General features: G+C 41.5%; 1 protein-coding gene across 6 annotated transcripts in view; it reads left to right on the forward strand.

Annotated features, from left to right (window-relative positions):
* TGFBR3 (transforming growth factor beta receptor 3) overlaps window positions 1-16205 on the forward strand; it is a 325007-nt gene that overhangs the window by 122098 nt on the left and 186704 nt on the right. For all 6 annotated transcript variants that reach the window (XM_073593154.1, XM_073593156.1, XM_073593155.1 and 3 more), the window contains exon 3: window positions 8409-8593. In XM_073593154.1, coding sequence (XP_073449255.1) covers window positions 8409-8593 — 185 coding nt within the window. The remainder of the gene's footprint in view (window positions 1-8408; window positions 8594-16205) is intronic.

Below are 16205 nucleotides of genomic sequence, written 5' to 3' on the forward strand. Positions count from 1 at the left end.
TTTTTTTCCTGCCTCTAAATGCTGACCTCAAAATATGCCTGTGATCATCCTAATGTGTGTGGACACATAGGATAACATTGAGCTGATTTTACAGGCAAAACAACAGCAAAAATATATAATCTAAATATATAAACTCGCGCTGATGGTGTGAAAAATTGGGTGATAAAAATGAATGAAGCTGCTATACACAAAGTGCTAGACACTTGGACATAGTGACAAAATGTAAATACAGCGCTCACAAACAGAGACCCCTAATAAGTGAAAACAAAAACATAAAGTCCATATAAAACTAAAAAATGCTTTACAAAAATGCATGGAATGCTTCAAATCTGGTGTGCAAAAAGTGCACAGAAAATGCTGCGGAAGAATTTTCAGGCGTACCAAGACACCCCCCACATGTGTCCCCACTCGCTAAATCACAGTGACACCCAGCTTTTCAGTCTTGGAATCAATACAGGCTTATAGCGATATACAGAGAATGTCACAAGATGGCAGATTCACTGATGAGATGATAAACGATCCTTCAACGTTAATCCTCAGCAAAACAAGTACCCAAAAAGGAAAAAAAAAAGGGGGACCAATAGTGAAGTATGCTAAGATTGAAGATTTATTGCGCATAAAAGGTTATACAAAAGCAAGTTAAAAACAGGCATTGGAATAGAGGATGCAGCAAATACCGTTGTAAGCGTTCCTACGAGACCAGAAATTAGGTCAGTCCTGCTGGAAATGCATCGCGTCAATGCATTTCGCCCTCCCACAGGGCGTCATCAAAGGACCTAGCTTCCAATTGGAACTGACTGCCTTATATCACAAAAGAGAGAAGTACACTCCCCTTCCTCCACCAATCAGATCGGCACAGCGGCCATTTTGTTGGTTGGGAAAACATGTCGCCCCTATGGATAGAGCACACTCCATATAAGGGACTAAACTGCCATGACATTGGTTGGATATACCTCACCATAGTTGGATGTCAGTTCAGGCGTTGTGGGAACAATGAAAACATAATCACTCCAATGCTTTATTATACAAAAATAGGAATCACAAAAGGCAAAAAGATAAAAATAAGACCAAAAAGAAAAAAATAAAGGAAAAAATTATAAAAATAAAATAAGAAAAAAGGAAAAGATAAAGAAAAAATAAATAAAATAAAAAAATAAAAATAAAATAAAAATAAAGATATAACATATATATATATATATATATATATATATATATATATATATATATATATATATATATATATATATATATATATATATAAAACTTAGACAGGAAACAATTAAGATCTAGTTCAGTGTTCAACTCCAGAAGGTTCATCATCCTCCAATGGCTCTCTTGAGATTATCCCCTCTCCAATGGGTTTCAACTTGATCAATACCACAAAAGGTGAGACTACTGGGATCCCTACCATGGAATAACCTGAAGTGGTTAGACAAGCTGTGGTGTTTGAAACCCTTTTTTATCCGGTTGACATGTTCACGTAAACGAACACCCAATGCTCTGGTGGTCCTACCCACGTACTGTAGTCCACAAGGGCAGGACAGGAGGTACATGACGTGGGTGGTCCCATATGTGATGAACTTGTTGATCTTCAAGGACTCACCAGAGGAGTGGGATGTGAACTCAAGTGTCTTCCTTACTCTATGTTTAGATGTTCTATACATTACACACCTCCCGCAGCTGAAAAAAACAACTTGGTCCAAAAAGGTGACAGTCTTCTTAGGGGGATCAACCACATTAGGTGCCAACTTCAGCCATAAAGTAGGAGGTTTCGTCTAAATAAACAAAGGTTTATCGGGTAGGGATTTAGCGAGATCGTTATCCTTCAACAATAAATGCCAATGCTTACGAATAATTTTTTCTACTTGTCTATATTGCCGGGTAAAACCTGTCATGAAAGCAATTCCAAAGTCTCTCTCGTTTACCTCTCTTTTCTTAAAAAGATCATCTCTGTTCATATTCCTTACTGAGAGCAGGGTTTTGTTCAGCTCTCGAGGGGTGTAACCCTTTTCCATTAATCTATCTATCTAAAGGACCCTCGACTGTGAATCAAAATCTTCTATCCTGGCGCAATTGCGCCTGACTCTCATGAATTGGCTCTTGGGGATGGAACTGAGCCATCGAGGATGGTGGCAGCTCCCCAAGGAAATATAACCGTTACGATCAACTTCCTTAAAAAAGGTTTTGGTGGACAATTGATGATTATCCTTAAAAATTACAAGGTCAAGGAAGTTAATACTCTGATTGTCAGAAACTGCCCAGAAAGAAATGCCATATCTATTCTCACCAATTCTTGACAAAAACTGTAAGAACAACTCTTTTGATCCTGCCCAAACTATGACAATGTCATCGATATAACGCTTGTAAAACTTGAGCTGAGGTAAGTTGCGACCAAAAATGGCATCTTTTTCCCAGTGACACATAAAAATGTTTGCCACTGAGGGGGCATATTTGGCCCCCATAGCTACTCCCCTTTTCTGTCTAAAAAACTGTTTGTCATGCCAGTACGGAGTACTAATGATGTTAGATCCCATGTTGATTCCAATTCTTATGGCGTTCCTGTCTATAATAGGTATGAATCTTTACCACAAGATGATTATTATCCTCCTGAGGATTATAACCAGCTGGAGTATTATGATCGTGGCTGGAACAGCCCATGTGGTCCATCTCTAAGGGCACAGAGAGGACACCCTGGCACCAACCATAGGGGGGATTTTCAAAAAAGGGGGTACAGCGGCCCGATTTGGAGGGGGAGGGGCCAGCACACCAGAGGGAGGGGGAGAGGCCAACATGCCCAGCCCAATGGAGGGGGGATTTATTTTCATTTTTATTTCTTATTTTTTATTTTTTTTCCAATTTTTATTATTTTTATATTTATTTTTATTTTATTTATATTTATTTTTATGTTTATTTTTATTTAATTTTATTTTTATTTGTATTTCTTTCTTTTTTTATTATTTATTTTTATTTTTTCTTTATCTTTTCATTTTTTCTTATTTTATTTTTCTTATTTTTTTCCTTTATTTTTTCATTTTGGTCTTATTTTTATCCTTTGATTATGATTATGTTTTTGTTTGTTCCCACGACACCGGAACTGATGTCAACTATGGTGAGGTATATCCAACCAATGTCATGGCGGTTTAGTGTGCTCTATCCATAGGGGCGACATGTTATCCCAACCAATTCTGATTGGTGGTGGAAGGGGAGTGCACTTCTCTCTTTTGAGATATAAGGCAGTCAGTTCCAATCGGAAGCTAGGTCCTTTGATGATGACCTGTGGGAGGGCGAAATGCATTGACGCGACGCACTTCCGGCATGACTGACCTTATTTCCGGTTTTGTAGGAATGCTTACAACGGCGTTTGCTGCATCCTCTGACTATTCCAATGCCTGTTTTTAACTTACTTTTGTAAGTATAACCTTTTATGCGCAATAAATCTTGAATCTTAGCATACTTCACTATTGGTCCCCCCTTTTTTTTTCCCTTTTTGGGTACTTGTATTGCTGAGCATTAACGTTGAAGGATCGTTTATCATCTCATCAGTGAATCTGCCATCTTGTGACATTCTCTGGATATCGCTATAAGCCTGTATTGACTCCCAGACTGAAAAGCTGGGTGTTGCTGTGATTTGGCGAGTGGGGACACATGTGGGGGGTGTCTTGGTACGCCTGATAATTCTTCTGCAGCATTTTCTCTGCACTTTTTGCACACCAGATGTGAAGCATTCCCTGCATTTTTGTGAAGCACTTTTTAGTTTTATATGGACTTTATGTTTTTGTTTTCACTTATTAGGGGTCTCTGTTTGTAAACGCTGTATTTATATTTTGTCAAAACAACAGCAAGACACAAAACTCCTGTAGAAGCAGAGATTTATAAGTCTAATTTCTCATACACATTGCAGCTCAAAGAAGCTGTTCCTACAGGCATTTCAGATGTTTTGAACTTTTACTTTTCTCTGCCTGTTAAAGCGGAGTTCCACCTAAAAGTGGGATATCCGCTTATTTGTCTCCCCCCCCGTCCCACCTGAAAGGTGCCAAATGTGGCACCGGAGGGGGAAACAGGGACCTGTTTTTGACAGGTCCCCTTTCTATTTTTTGGAGATGGGGCTGCGGTCAAGCTTGGCCCCCCTCTTCCTCCCCTGCCGCCGGGCCAAGTAGAAAACGAAGCCAAAAGGTTTCACTGCCGGGTTCCCTTACCGGCAATGGCGGCGGCTGCATCCGACAGCCGATCCGAAGATCGGCTGCGGTGCCGACATTGCGAGCTCCCTGGACAAGTAAGTGTCCATATATTAAAAGTCAGCAGCTGCAGTATTTTTAGCTGCTGACTGTTAATTTTTTGTGGGGTGGGCGGAGCTCCGCTTTAATTCCCCTCCATGTTAGCCATGCAAAATCTAGGTGTTTTATGGAGTTTAGTGGCTAAAGGGTTAAAGTGATACTAAAGTCTCATTTTTTTTAGTTAAAAATAACAAACATGTTGTACTTACCTGCTCTGTTGCAGTGGTTTTGCACAGAGCAGCCCAGATCCTCCTCCTCCTCCTCCTCCTGGCCCCTCCTTCTTGCTGAGTGCCCCCACAGCAAGCAGCTTGCTATGGGGGGCACCCAAGCCAAACCGCAGCTCTGTGTGTCCTTTCAGACACTGAGCCATGGGCCCGGCCCAGCCTCCTTTCTCTCCTCATTGGCTGACTGACTTTAATAGACAGCAGCAGGAGCCAATAGCGCAGTGCTGCTGTCTCAGTCAATGAGAAGGGGAGTCCCGTACAGCTGAATCTCTCATGCAACATCGTTTGATCTAGATGGACCTCTGGTAAGTAGAGGTGCTGCACACAGAAGTTTTTTTTTATAGAATGCATTTAAATAAAAAACCTGCTGCCTTTACAACCTCTTTAAATGTATTTCCATGATGCTGCAGCAGAGATAGAGTAAGCTACTCTTCCAGATTTCAGTAAATGCATGCCCACTGACCATGTGAGATGCTTTCTGCTTTCTTGCTCCGGGGGATAAAAAAAACCAGAAGGCACGCTGAGGAAACTGAGTAAATTTCTAATTTTAACACAGCTGCAGTATTTTGCAAGATTAGCAGCCCGCTAACTAGTATAACTTATCTTTTGAAAACCACACAAGGATGTACAATATCTCTCTTTTTACATATATAAATATACTGTGTGTGTGTGTGTGTGTGTGTGTATGTATATATATATATATATATATATATATATATATATATATATATATATCCTACATTTCCTGTAATTTTCTGTCTCTTTTCTGCAGGGTCTTATGCCTCATCGCTTAGTAAGCAGTAGTGAAACTTGAGTATCCCCTATGCATTTTAATATACACATACATCAATTCTGTCCACGTCTTTTCCTGTAATTTGGAGGCAGTTAAAAACAAGACGCTGATGGCTCTCAGCAAGAAACCTATTTCTCTAAAGAAATTGTAAATACATTTTTCAGGTAACTCTATGAAATATGTTTTGAGCCTTAATGTTACTACACAGTGCTCGGAACATTAGCTTTACCCAAGGAGGTTCAGATACAGTTCTTTTGCTTATTATTGCTATGTGTTGATAAATATACATGACTCTGTTTAAAGGAAGTGTAGTGGTTTTATATATATTTTCCCTTTATGCAGTATGCATTATGGTCAGGACTAAAAAATTCCATTGATAACTAAATGCTTTTTATTTTTGTAGGGTGCATATGAAATACTGCAGAGTAACATTTAAACCTTCAGCCAGTAGGTGGGGCACTTAAGGGGTTTATCTTAGCTCTTATCTGGTGATCCTGTTAGTTAAAGTGGTTGTAAAGGCACAATGTTTTTTTACCTTCATGCATTCTATGCATGAAGGTAAAAAACCTTCTGTGTGCAGCAGCCCCCCCCTCCCCAGCCCCTGCTAATACTTACCTGAGTCCCCTCTCCATCCAGCAATGTCCACAAGAGCCTTGCCTCTCCGTTTACTCGCATTCCTGATTTTGATTGGCAGCAGGAGCCAAATTTGGGCCTGATTCGTCCATGAAATGGAGAACCGGGATGCACCGGACCCCTGCTGTGAGCCGCTTCTGTATTAGGTGTGAATCCAGCCTGACAGAGGCACTAATAATGCCTCACTCACCCCTATGTGATGAAGCCAAAAAATGTAATTGTAAAAAAATTAGTTACACCCAAGCACATAAAATCCCCCCCACCCCACAAAAAAAAAAAAGTATGAGGCCACCCATCCTTACATACACGCAAGTTCGAAAATAAACTCATACATAGGGGGTGCCTGCGCACAGAAACATCGATTGCGATGCACGTTACATATTGCCTCACACGCCAGAGTGAGAGCAATATTTCTAACACCAGACCTCCTACATACTGACAAACTGATGACTTGTAAAGGGCTTTTAAGGTATAGGGTACTGAAGTTTATCACCATTTAGCAGGTATGTGCATGTTGGGTATCTACAGTATTTACTCGGTACAACCTCATCTTTTATATTTTAAAAAATTGGGTAATTTATTGCGTTTTTATGCCCTAAAATTAAGTTTAGTGTATTTTTTACAGAAATGTCATGTTTCCTAGACCTTTGTGGTAATATCATGCAATCTAAAAAATTTAACCTACCATCATTTTATTCCCTAGGGCACATTTGTCAAACACAAGGCCCATTGACTGAATCCAGCACTCCAGGCCATTTCATGTGGCCCTTGCACTCAGGGGGAGGGGTGGAATTGAGATGTGAACAGCCTGTAAAAGAGAGCTGAACCCAGCTTCCCCCTGAACACTGCACTCTGTACGTAGTACACCCCTGAACTCTGCATTCTGTATGTAGCGCACCCTTGAACTCTGCACTCTGTACATAGCGCACCCCTGAACTCTGCACTCTGTAAGTAGCATACCACTGAACTCTGCATTCTCTACGTAGCGCACCCTTGAACTCTGCACTCTGTATGTAGCGCACCCTTGAACTCTGCACTATGTACGTAGCGCACCCCTAAACTCTGCACTCTGTATATAGCGTACCCCTGAACTCTGCACTCTGTACATAGTGCACCCCTGAACTCTGTACTCTGTACATAGCGCACCCCTGAACTCTGCACTCTGTACATAGCGCACCCCTGAACTCTGCAATCTGTACATAGAGCACCCCTGAACTCTGTACGTAGCGCAGCCCTGAACTCTGCATTCTGTATGTAGTGCACCCCTGAACTCTGCACTCTGTACGTAGTGTACCCCTGAACTCTGCACTCTGTACGTAGTGCACCCCTGAACTCTGTATGTAGCGCACTCCTGAACTCTGCACTCTGTACATAGCGCACCCCTGAACTCTGCACTCTGTAAGTAGCATACCACTGAACTCTGCATTCTCTACGTAGCGCACCCTTGAACTCTGTACTCTGTATGTAGCGCACCCTTGAACTCTGCACTATGTACGTAGCGCACCCCTAAACTCTGCACTCTGTATATAGCGTACCCCTGAACTCTGCACTCTGTACGTAGTGCACCCCTGAACTCTGTACTCTGTACATAGCGCACCCCTGAACTCTGCAATCTGTACATAGAGCACCCCTGAACTCTGTACGTAGCGCAGCCCTGAACTCTGCATTCTGTATGTAGTGCACCCCTGAACTCTGCACTCTGTACGTAGTGTACCCCTGAACTCTGCACTCTGTACGTAGTGCACCCCTGAACTCTGTATGTAGCGCACTCCTGAACTCTGCACTCTGTACGTAGTGCACCCCTGAACTCTCCACTCTGTACATGGCACACCCCTGAACTCTGCACTCTGTACGTACCGCACCCCTGAACTCTGCACTCTGTACATTATGCACACCTGAACTCTGCACTCTGTACATAGTGCACACCTGAACTCCACATAAGGCACTCCTGGTATTACCACTTTAAGATCCTCCCTCTTTTAGTGCAATTTGGCCACCCACTGTTTGATGTGGTTCGGCGGGTGGCATGGTTGAGTTCCTGCACCTATTCTCTGAGAAAAAAAGCCTTTCATAAATGCATATAGTCTTTCAGATACAACCAGCCCTTTGAGGACAACCATAATGCTGATGCGCCCCACAATAAAATTAAGTTTGACACCTCTGCTCCAGGGTGACTGTTTTCAGAAAATATATGATGTTTTGGGGGTTTATGCAATTTTCAGACCTAAAATAATTTTTTACACGTGTGCAAAAAATGCAAAAACAATGAAAAGGTTAAAATGCTTGCTTTTTAAATTGCTTTTAATTCCAATTTCTAAAGTTGGTGGTGGAGTCTCTTTACGGAACAGCAAACAGTGTACTTTTGGTGGTGCTGACTCATTACTGAACTCTTCAGAGCTGCAATCTGCAATGAAGTCATGGACAGTGTTGATGGTACTTACAGTAAAAACAGTGTACTTAATGCTTCCTCTTTATGTCCTTTAGGTCCTATCCCTGAAGCTCTATGTTGGCTGTCACCTGTTACTGAATCTCACCCCGTCCAAGCCTTGCTGGAAAGCTACACTGTTTTATCTGGCTGTGCAAGCAAAGGAACAATAAGTAATCCCCAAGAGGTCCATATCATAAATCTGAAATGTGTAGAGGAAGACCCCTGTCAAAGTGAAAAAGAGGTATGTATGATTTACAGTATAATCTGTTCAGCAATGTTTCCTGGAAGCACAATATTATACCTTGGCCTATTGTTTTAGGCTGCCATTACTATCACTGCCGGCGATCCTGTCACTGATAGAACATCCTGCAGTGTTTACACAAAAATTCTTCACACAGGACAGCAGAAACCAAGTTAAAGGGCCACTCACGCGGTTCTTTCCCTTTGTACTCATGTAATGGAAATACATACCTGTATGGCACAGTAGTAACATAGCTGTAGTCTTCTGTAGCACAGCATGATATGACCTGTAGTCCTTTGCAACTGAACCAGCAGCAAGTTGCCCAATTATTCTACACAAACATACATTTTGTGGGGCTTGTTAGGAATATGGGCTTTATTAGTAGCCTGAACCACAAAACCACAAGGTAACCCACATTTTAGTTATTAAAAACTGTAAATGAAGACATACTTTAGCATAAAAATCATGCATACAATCATACACAGACGATTTAGTATAGAATTTAATATATATATATATATATATATATATATATATATATATATATATATATATACACACACACACACACACAGTGGTGACGGAAAGTATTCAGACCCCCTTAAATTTTTCACTCTTTGTTATATTGCAGCCATTTGCTAAAATCATTTAAGTTCATTTTTTTCCTCATTAATGTACACAGCACCCCATATTGGACAGAAAAACACAGAGTTGTTGACATTTTTGCAGATTTATTAAAAAAGAAAAACTGAAATATCACATGGTCCTAAGTATTCAGACCCTTTGCTGTGACACTCATATATTTAACTCAGGTGCTGTCCATTTCTTCTGATCATCCTTCAGATGGCTCTACACCTTCATTTGAGTCCAGCTGTGTTTGATTATACTGATTGGACTTGATTAGGAAAGCCACACACCTGTCTATATAAGACCTTACAGCTCACAGTGCATGTCAGAGCAAATGAGAATCATTAGGTCAAAGGAACTGCCTGAAGAGCTCAGAGACAGAATTGTGGCAAGGCACAGATCTGGCCAAGGTTACAAAAAAATTTCTGCTGCTCTTAAGGTTCCTAAGAGCACAGTGGCCTCCATAATACTTAAATGGAAGACGTTTAGGACGACCAGAACCCTTCCTAGAGCTTGCCGTCCGGCCAAACTGAGCTATCGGGGGAAAATAGCCTTGGTGAGAGAGGTAAAGAAGAACCCAAAGATCACTGTGGCTGAGCTCCAGAGATGCAATCTGGAGATGGGAGAAAGTTGTAGAAAGTCAACCATCACTGCAGCCCTCCACCAGTCGGGGCTTTATGGCAGAGTGGCCCGACAGCCTCTCCTCAGTGCAAGACACATGAAAGCCTGCATGGAGTTTGCTAAAAAACACCTGAAGGACTCCAAGATGGTGAGAAATAAGATTCTTTGGTCTGATGAGACCAAGATAGAACTTTTTGGTCTTAATTCTAAGCAGTATGTGTGGAGAAAACCAGGCACTGCTCATCACCTGTCCAATACAGTCCCAACAATGAAGCATGGTGGTGGCAGCATCTTGCTGTGGGGGTGTTTTTCAGCTGCATGGACAGGACAACTGGTTGCAATCAAGGGAAAGATGAATGCGGCCAAGTACAGGGAGGGGATATCCTGGACGAAAACCTTCTCCAGAGTGCTCAGGACCTCAGACTGGGCCGAAGGTTTACCTTCCAACAAGACAATGACCCTAAGCACACAGCTAAAATAACGAAGGAGTGGCTTCACAACAACTCTGTGACTGTTCTTGAATGGCTCAGCCAGAGCCCTGACTTAAACCCAATTGAGCATCTCTGGAGAGGATCTGCAAGGAGGAATGGCAGAGGATCCCCAAATCCAGGTGTGAAAAACTTGTTGCATCTTTCCCGAAAAGACTCATGGCTGTATTAGATCAAAAGGGTACTTCTACTAAATACTGAGCAAAGGGTCTGAATACTTAGAACCATGTGATATTTCAGTTTTTCTTTTTTAATAAATCTGCAAAAATGTCAATATGGGGTGCTGTGTGTACATTAATGAGGAAAAAAAAATGAACTTAAATGATTTTAGCAAATGGCTGCAATATAACAAAGAGTGAAAAATTTAAGGGGGTCTGAATACATTCTGTCCCCACTATATATATATATATATATATATATATATATATATATATATATATATATATGTATATATATACACATACATTAATTTGTATGGTATAGACATAGAATATTACTCCTGAAACAAACATTTCCCTGCTGCACTCACCCCCTCTGCTAATGCCTGGCAGTGCATAATTGGGAGCTGACTTTCTGTTCCAGCTTTTTGCAGCTTGCCCCAATGATGCACCACCGGGTCCGTAGGATTCAATATTGAGTTGGCCCACCCTTTGCAGCTATAACAGCTTCACCTCTTCAGGGAAGGCTGTCCACAAGGTTTAGGAGTGTGTCTATGGGAATGTTTGACCATTCTTCCAGAAGCACATTTGTGAGGTCAAGCACTGATGTGGATGAGAAGGCCTGGCTCGCAGTCTCCTTTCTAATTCATCCCAAAGGTGTTCTATCGGGTTGAGGTCAGGACTCTGTGCAGGCCAGTCAAGTTCCTCCACCCCAAACTCACTCATCCATGTCTTTATGGACTTTGCTTTGTGCACTGGTCCAAATCATTTGGTGGAGGGGGAGATTATGGTGTGGGGTTGTTTTTCAGGAGTTAGGCTTGGCCCCTTAGTTCCAGTGAAGGGAAATCCTAAAGCGTAAGCAGACCAATACATTTTGGACAATTTCATGCTCCCAACTTTGTGGGAACAGTTTGGGGATGGCCCCTTCCTGTTCCAACATGACTGCGCACCAGTGCACAAAGCAAGCTCCTTTAAGACATGGATGAGCGAATTTGGGGTGGAGGAACTTGACTGACCTGCGCAGATTCCTGACCTCAACCCGAAAGAACATTTTTGGGATGAGACTGTGAACCAGGCCTTCTCATTCAACATCAGTGCCTGACCTCACAAATGCACTTCTGGAAGAATTGTCAAACATTCCCATAGACACTCCTAAACCATGTGGACGGCCTTCCCAGAAGAGTTGAAGCTGTTATAGCTGCAAAGGGTGGGCCAACTCAATATTGAACCCTATGGACTAAGACTGGGATGCAATTAAAGCTCATGTGCGTGTAAAGGCAGGCGTGCCAATACTTTTGTGTGTGTGTGTGTGTGTGTGTGTATATATATATATATATATAATGAAGCAGGCAGTAGGTGCATTCAACAAGGTGAGTCCTGCTTCCTATTTTCATCCTTTTTCATATACATGTGTATATATACACTGTATATGATATTCATATAGAGACATAGAACTTTATGTGGCCCTTCACTACTACACTACTAAAACAAACATTTCCCCACTGCGTCCCGCCCTTCTCTTCTATTTAAAAATATATCCAAGGAGGCTGCAGGAGCAGGACACACACAGGCTGTCTCTTTCAGGTTTTTGCTGCTGGCCCCTGATGACACTTCTCCAGGTCCACTTGGATGAATATAAGTTATTCAGTATAAGAAAAGGTAAGATTATGATAGAAAAAACGATAGGATGATGAAGTTCTTTAAATGCTTAACCTATCACAGGTTCTTCATATCACCTATGGTACATTCCCTTTTGCCTGAATAAGGTTAGTATGTTAGTTATGAAAGTACAGGGAGAACATGCAGTCTTGTTGCAGAGTGTCCTGACAGGGATTCACACCGGGCCCCTACTGCTGCACGCACAGCACACAGTTTTGCTTGACGTTATTGAAAAAGGTTGACTGCGCTTTTTTCTGGTTTAAGCACCAGCAATGGTAATTATGCCTCTTAAGATCACAAAATACAGGCCACATAAAGCATAATTGATAAAGCCTAGTAGAAACCAGCTCAGATAGAACGGAAATTTTAGCAGCACAAAACAGCACAAACGTAGCACTAACCAACGAGACCAGTTTCATATCATTTGGGCATTGTAGGGGGGCTAAGTGAACTTTGGTGACCTTTAATAAATCATTAATAACGCAAAAACGATAAAAGATAAAACTGAAATTTTAGCAGCACAAAACAGCACAAACGTAGCACTAACCAACGAGACCAGTTTTGTGCCATTTGGCTGTTGTAGGGGGGCTAGGTGATGTCATAGTCTGGAAAAAACAATTGCTAATATCTTCAAAATAAAAGCAGCACAAATGTGAATTTTTACGGCACAAAACAGCACAAACGTAGCACTAAAGAAACACACTTGAGTTTTTATTTGTGCTGATTGTAGGGGGGCCAGCTTTGCTGAGCTGCAGAAACCAGTGATGATATGCTAACTGCAGTAGTCTATAGGAGCCAATCAGATCAAGCATATATTTAATTGTTCAGAAATGCAGAATACTGTTTGCAGTGCTATAAAATAAAATGATGCATAATATAACAAACTGGTACCGTTACATATGTATAATATTGCTAATAACAAAATAATTATTTTATGGGAGTAGTTCCTCTTTAGCTGTACTGCATTCTTGTACAGACCACAATTTAAGTGAATGTGTTGCAAATTATCGTTTATTCTCCAGGCTGCATGCCATGATTGCTATAAACAAATATTTAAGTTCAAATTCTTTCACCCTTGCGATGCATAGTTAAGTTATATCATATGGGGATCGCATTTTTGTCTCTGCTTCTCTTGCTGACCACAGCATTTTCACAGTACAGCATAATTGCTCATTTAAACAAGGCTCACTAAGGGAGGGCAGCACGGAATTTTATTATGACTGCCGCAGACTGTTGACTGCTAGACTCAACCCCTTTTAAATCTTAATTGTCACTAACAGTGCAGAAAACTCTGCTAGGGACATACATCATGGTAATATGTGCTACCAGTGAGTGCCAAAGCAAAGATCCGTATTTGTAAAACCTTCAAAAAGGTGACATTTTCAAGATTTGCTTTTGCTAGCCGTCAAGATCAGGCTGCGCACAATCTATTTGAAAGCCATAAGGAGAGGGATCTTTTATAAACTGATAAATGTGTTTATGTACTGTATGAGGCAAACATTTCATGCTGCTTTCTAGTATTTCGTTCATGAGAGGTAAATGCTGAATTTGGATAGAGAGTGATCCAACCCCCCCTTTTTTTATATTATCTTTATGTATGAAATGGAGCAAGTACAATATCATGTGACCATTCACAATTCACATATGTTAGTCCACCTAAAAGTTTTTAGTTTTTTTTCAAAAGGTCACACAATTAAGATAAGACTATAGAAAAAGGATTACAGTGTCTTCTCTATTGTACAATAAGGCATAGCTAAGCAAATACGCAGTTGCAAATCTTTCCTGAGCTAGGTGACACTAGAATAAGAGAAGTAGAAGTGGACACATTGGCCATAAAGTTGAAGGAGAGGGAGAAAATAATGAAGCGTGAAGGGGGGTATATTAGTATTATAGTCCACCAGTCCCAAAAAAAGGGTAGAGTTAGGGAAAATGAAGGTCAGGATCCTAGTTTAGGTCCAGGATCTAACCCCTTTTACCAAAATACTACTTTTCTATGCGCATGCATGCCAATGGAATTCCATATATGTGTGGCTCATCCTATGTCATATTTTCAGGTGTCACAAGCGTCGAAAAGGGGAGCTAGAGGGGTAAAGCAGGGACACAGACCACAATAAAAACTTGGCAGATGTTTTAAACCTTTGCTACTCTAACCAAAAAATAAATAATTGCTTTCACATACTGTGCACTTTAATAAAAAAATATATATGCAACACATATAGATACTCTACAATGTATAAGGTTCATATCTCAGTGGGCACCCCACCCTGCTCTGATTTTCTAAAAAAAAAAAAAAAAAGTGTGTGTGTGTGTATATATATATATATATATATATACACACACACACACACACACTGCTCAAAAAAATTAAAGGAACACTTTGAAAACAAATCAGATCTCAATGGGGAGCAATATCATGCTGGCTATCTCTACTGATATGGACTGGGTAATGTGTTAGGAACGAAAGGATGCCACATCGTTTGATGGAAATGAAAATGATCAACCTACAGAGGGCTGAATTCAAAGACACCCCAAAAATCAAAGTAAAAAAATATGCAGCAGGCTAGTTCATTTTGCTGAAATTTCATTGCAGCAACTCAAAATGGTTCTCAGTAGTTTGTATGGCCCCCACGTGCATACTTGACAACGTCAGGGGATGCTCCTAATGAGACAACGGACGGGTTATTTCCTCCCAGATCTGGACCAGGGCATCACTGAGCTCCTGAACAGACTGAGGTGCAACCTGGTGGCGTTGGATGGACCAAAACATAATGCCCCAGAGGTGTTCAGTTGGATTTAGGTCAGGGGAGTGTGGGGGCCAGTCAATGGTATCAATTTCCTCATCCTCCAGGAACTGGCTGCATACTCTCACCACATGAGAGTGAACTAGGAGGAACCCAGGACCCACTGCACCAGCATAGGGTCTGACAGTGGGTCCAAGGATTTCATCCTGATACCTAATGGCAGTCAGGGTGCCATTGTCTAACCTGTAGAGGTCTGTGTGTCCCTCCTTGGATATGCCTTCCCAGACCATCACTGACCCACCACCAAACAGGTCATGCTGAAAGATGTTACAGGCAGCATAATGTTCTAGACGGCTTCTCCAGAACCTTTCATACCTGTCACATGTGCTCAGGGTGAACTTACTGTCATCTCTGAAAAGCACAGGGCGCCAGTTGCAGACCTGCCAATTCTGGTGTTCAATGGCAAATGCCAATCGAGCTCAACAGTGCTGGGCAGTGAGCACAGGGCCCACTAGAGGACGTCGGGCCCTCAGGCCACCCTCATGAAGTCTGTTTCTGATTGTTTAGACAGAGACATTCACAACAGTGGCCTGCTAAAGGTAATTTTGTAGGACTCTGGCTGTGCTCATCCTTGCACAAAGGAGCAAATACCGGACCTGCTGATAGGTTAAGGACCTTCTACGGCCCTGTCCAGCTCTCCTGGAGTAACTGCCTGTCTCCTGGAATCTCCTCCATGCACTTGAGACTTCTGGCAATGGCACGTATTAATGTGCCATCCTGGAGGAGTTGGGCTGCCTGTGCAACCTCTATAGGGTCCAGGTATGGCCTCATGCTACCAGTAGTGACACTGACCCTAGCCAAATGCAAAACTAGTTAAAAGCAGTCAGAAAAGCTGAGTTGGGAAAAAAAGTCAGTGGCTACCACCTGTAAAACCATTCCTGTTTTGGAGGTCGTCGGATTGTTCTCCATCTAGTGCACCTGTTGTTCATTTATTAACACCAAAGCAGCTGAAACTAATTACCAACCCCCTCTGCTATGTAACTGAACAGCTCAATATCCCAGAAGTTTAATTGACTTGATTCTATACTCTGATTAAAAAGTGATCCTTTAATTTTTTTTAGCAGTGTAAATTGATCAAACTAGGAACATAATTATTATCCTGTTGTTCTTGTGTGTTCCTATGCCTGTTAATGCTGAATCCTGCTCTGTCCCATTTCCTGCTCAACAATACACCTTTTCAGAAAGGACTTGTGTTAACAACAACAGTCATTTGTTATAAGATGCTCATGTCCAGAATATTCTCTTCCTGCGCTGATCA

Source organism: Aquarana catesbeiana, linkage group LG07 (genome assembly GCF_042186555.1).
Source record: "Aquarana catesbeiana isolate 2022-GZ linkage group LG07, ASM4218655v1, whole genome shotgun sequence".
NCBI classification, from domain to species: Eukaryota; Metazoa; Chordata; class Amphibia; order Anura; family Ranidae; genus Aquarana; species Aquarana catesbeiana.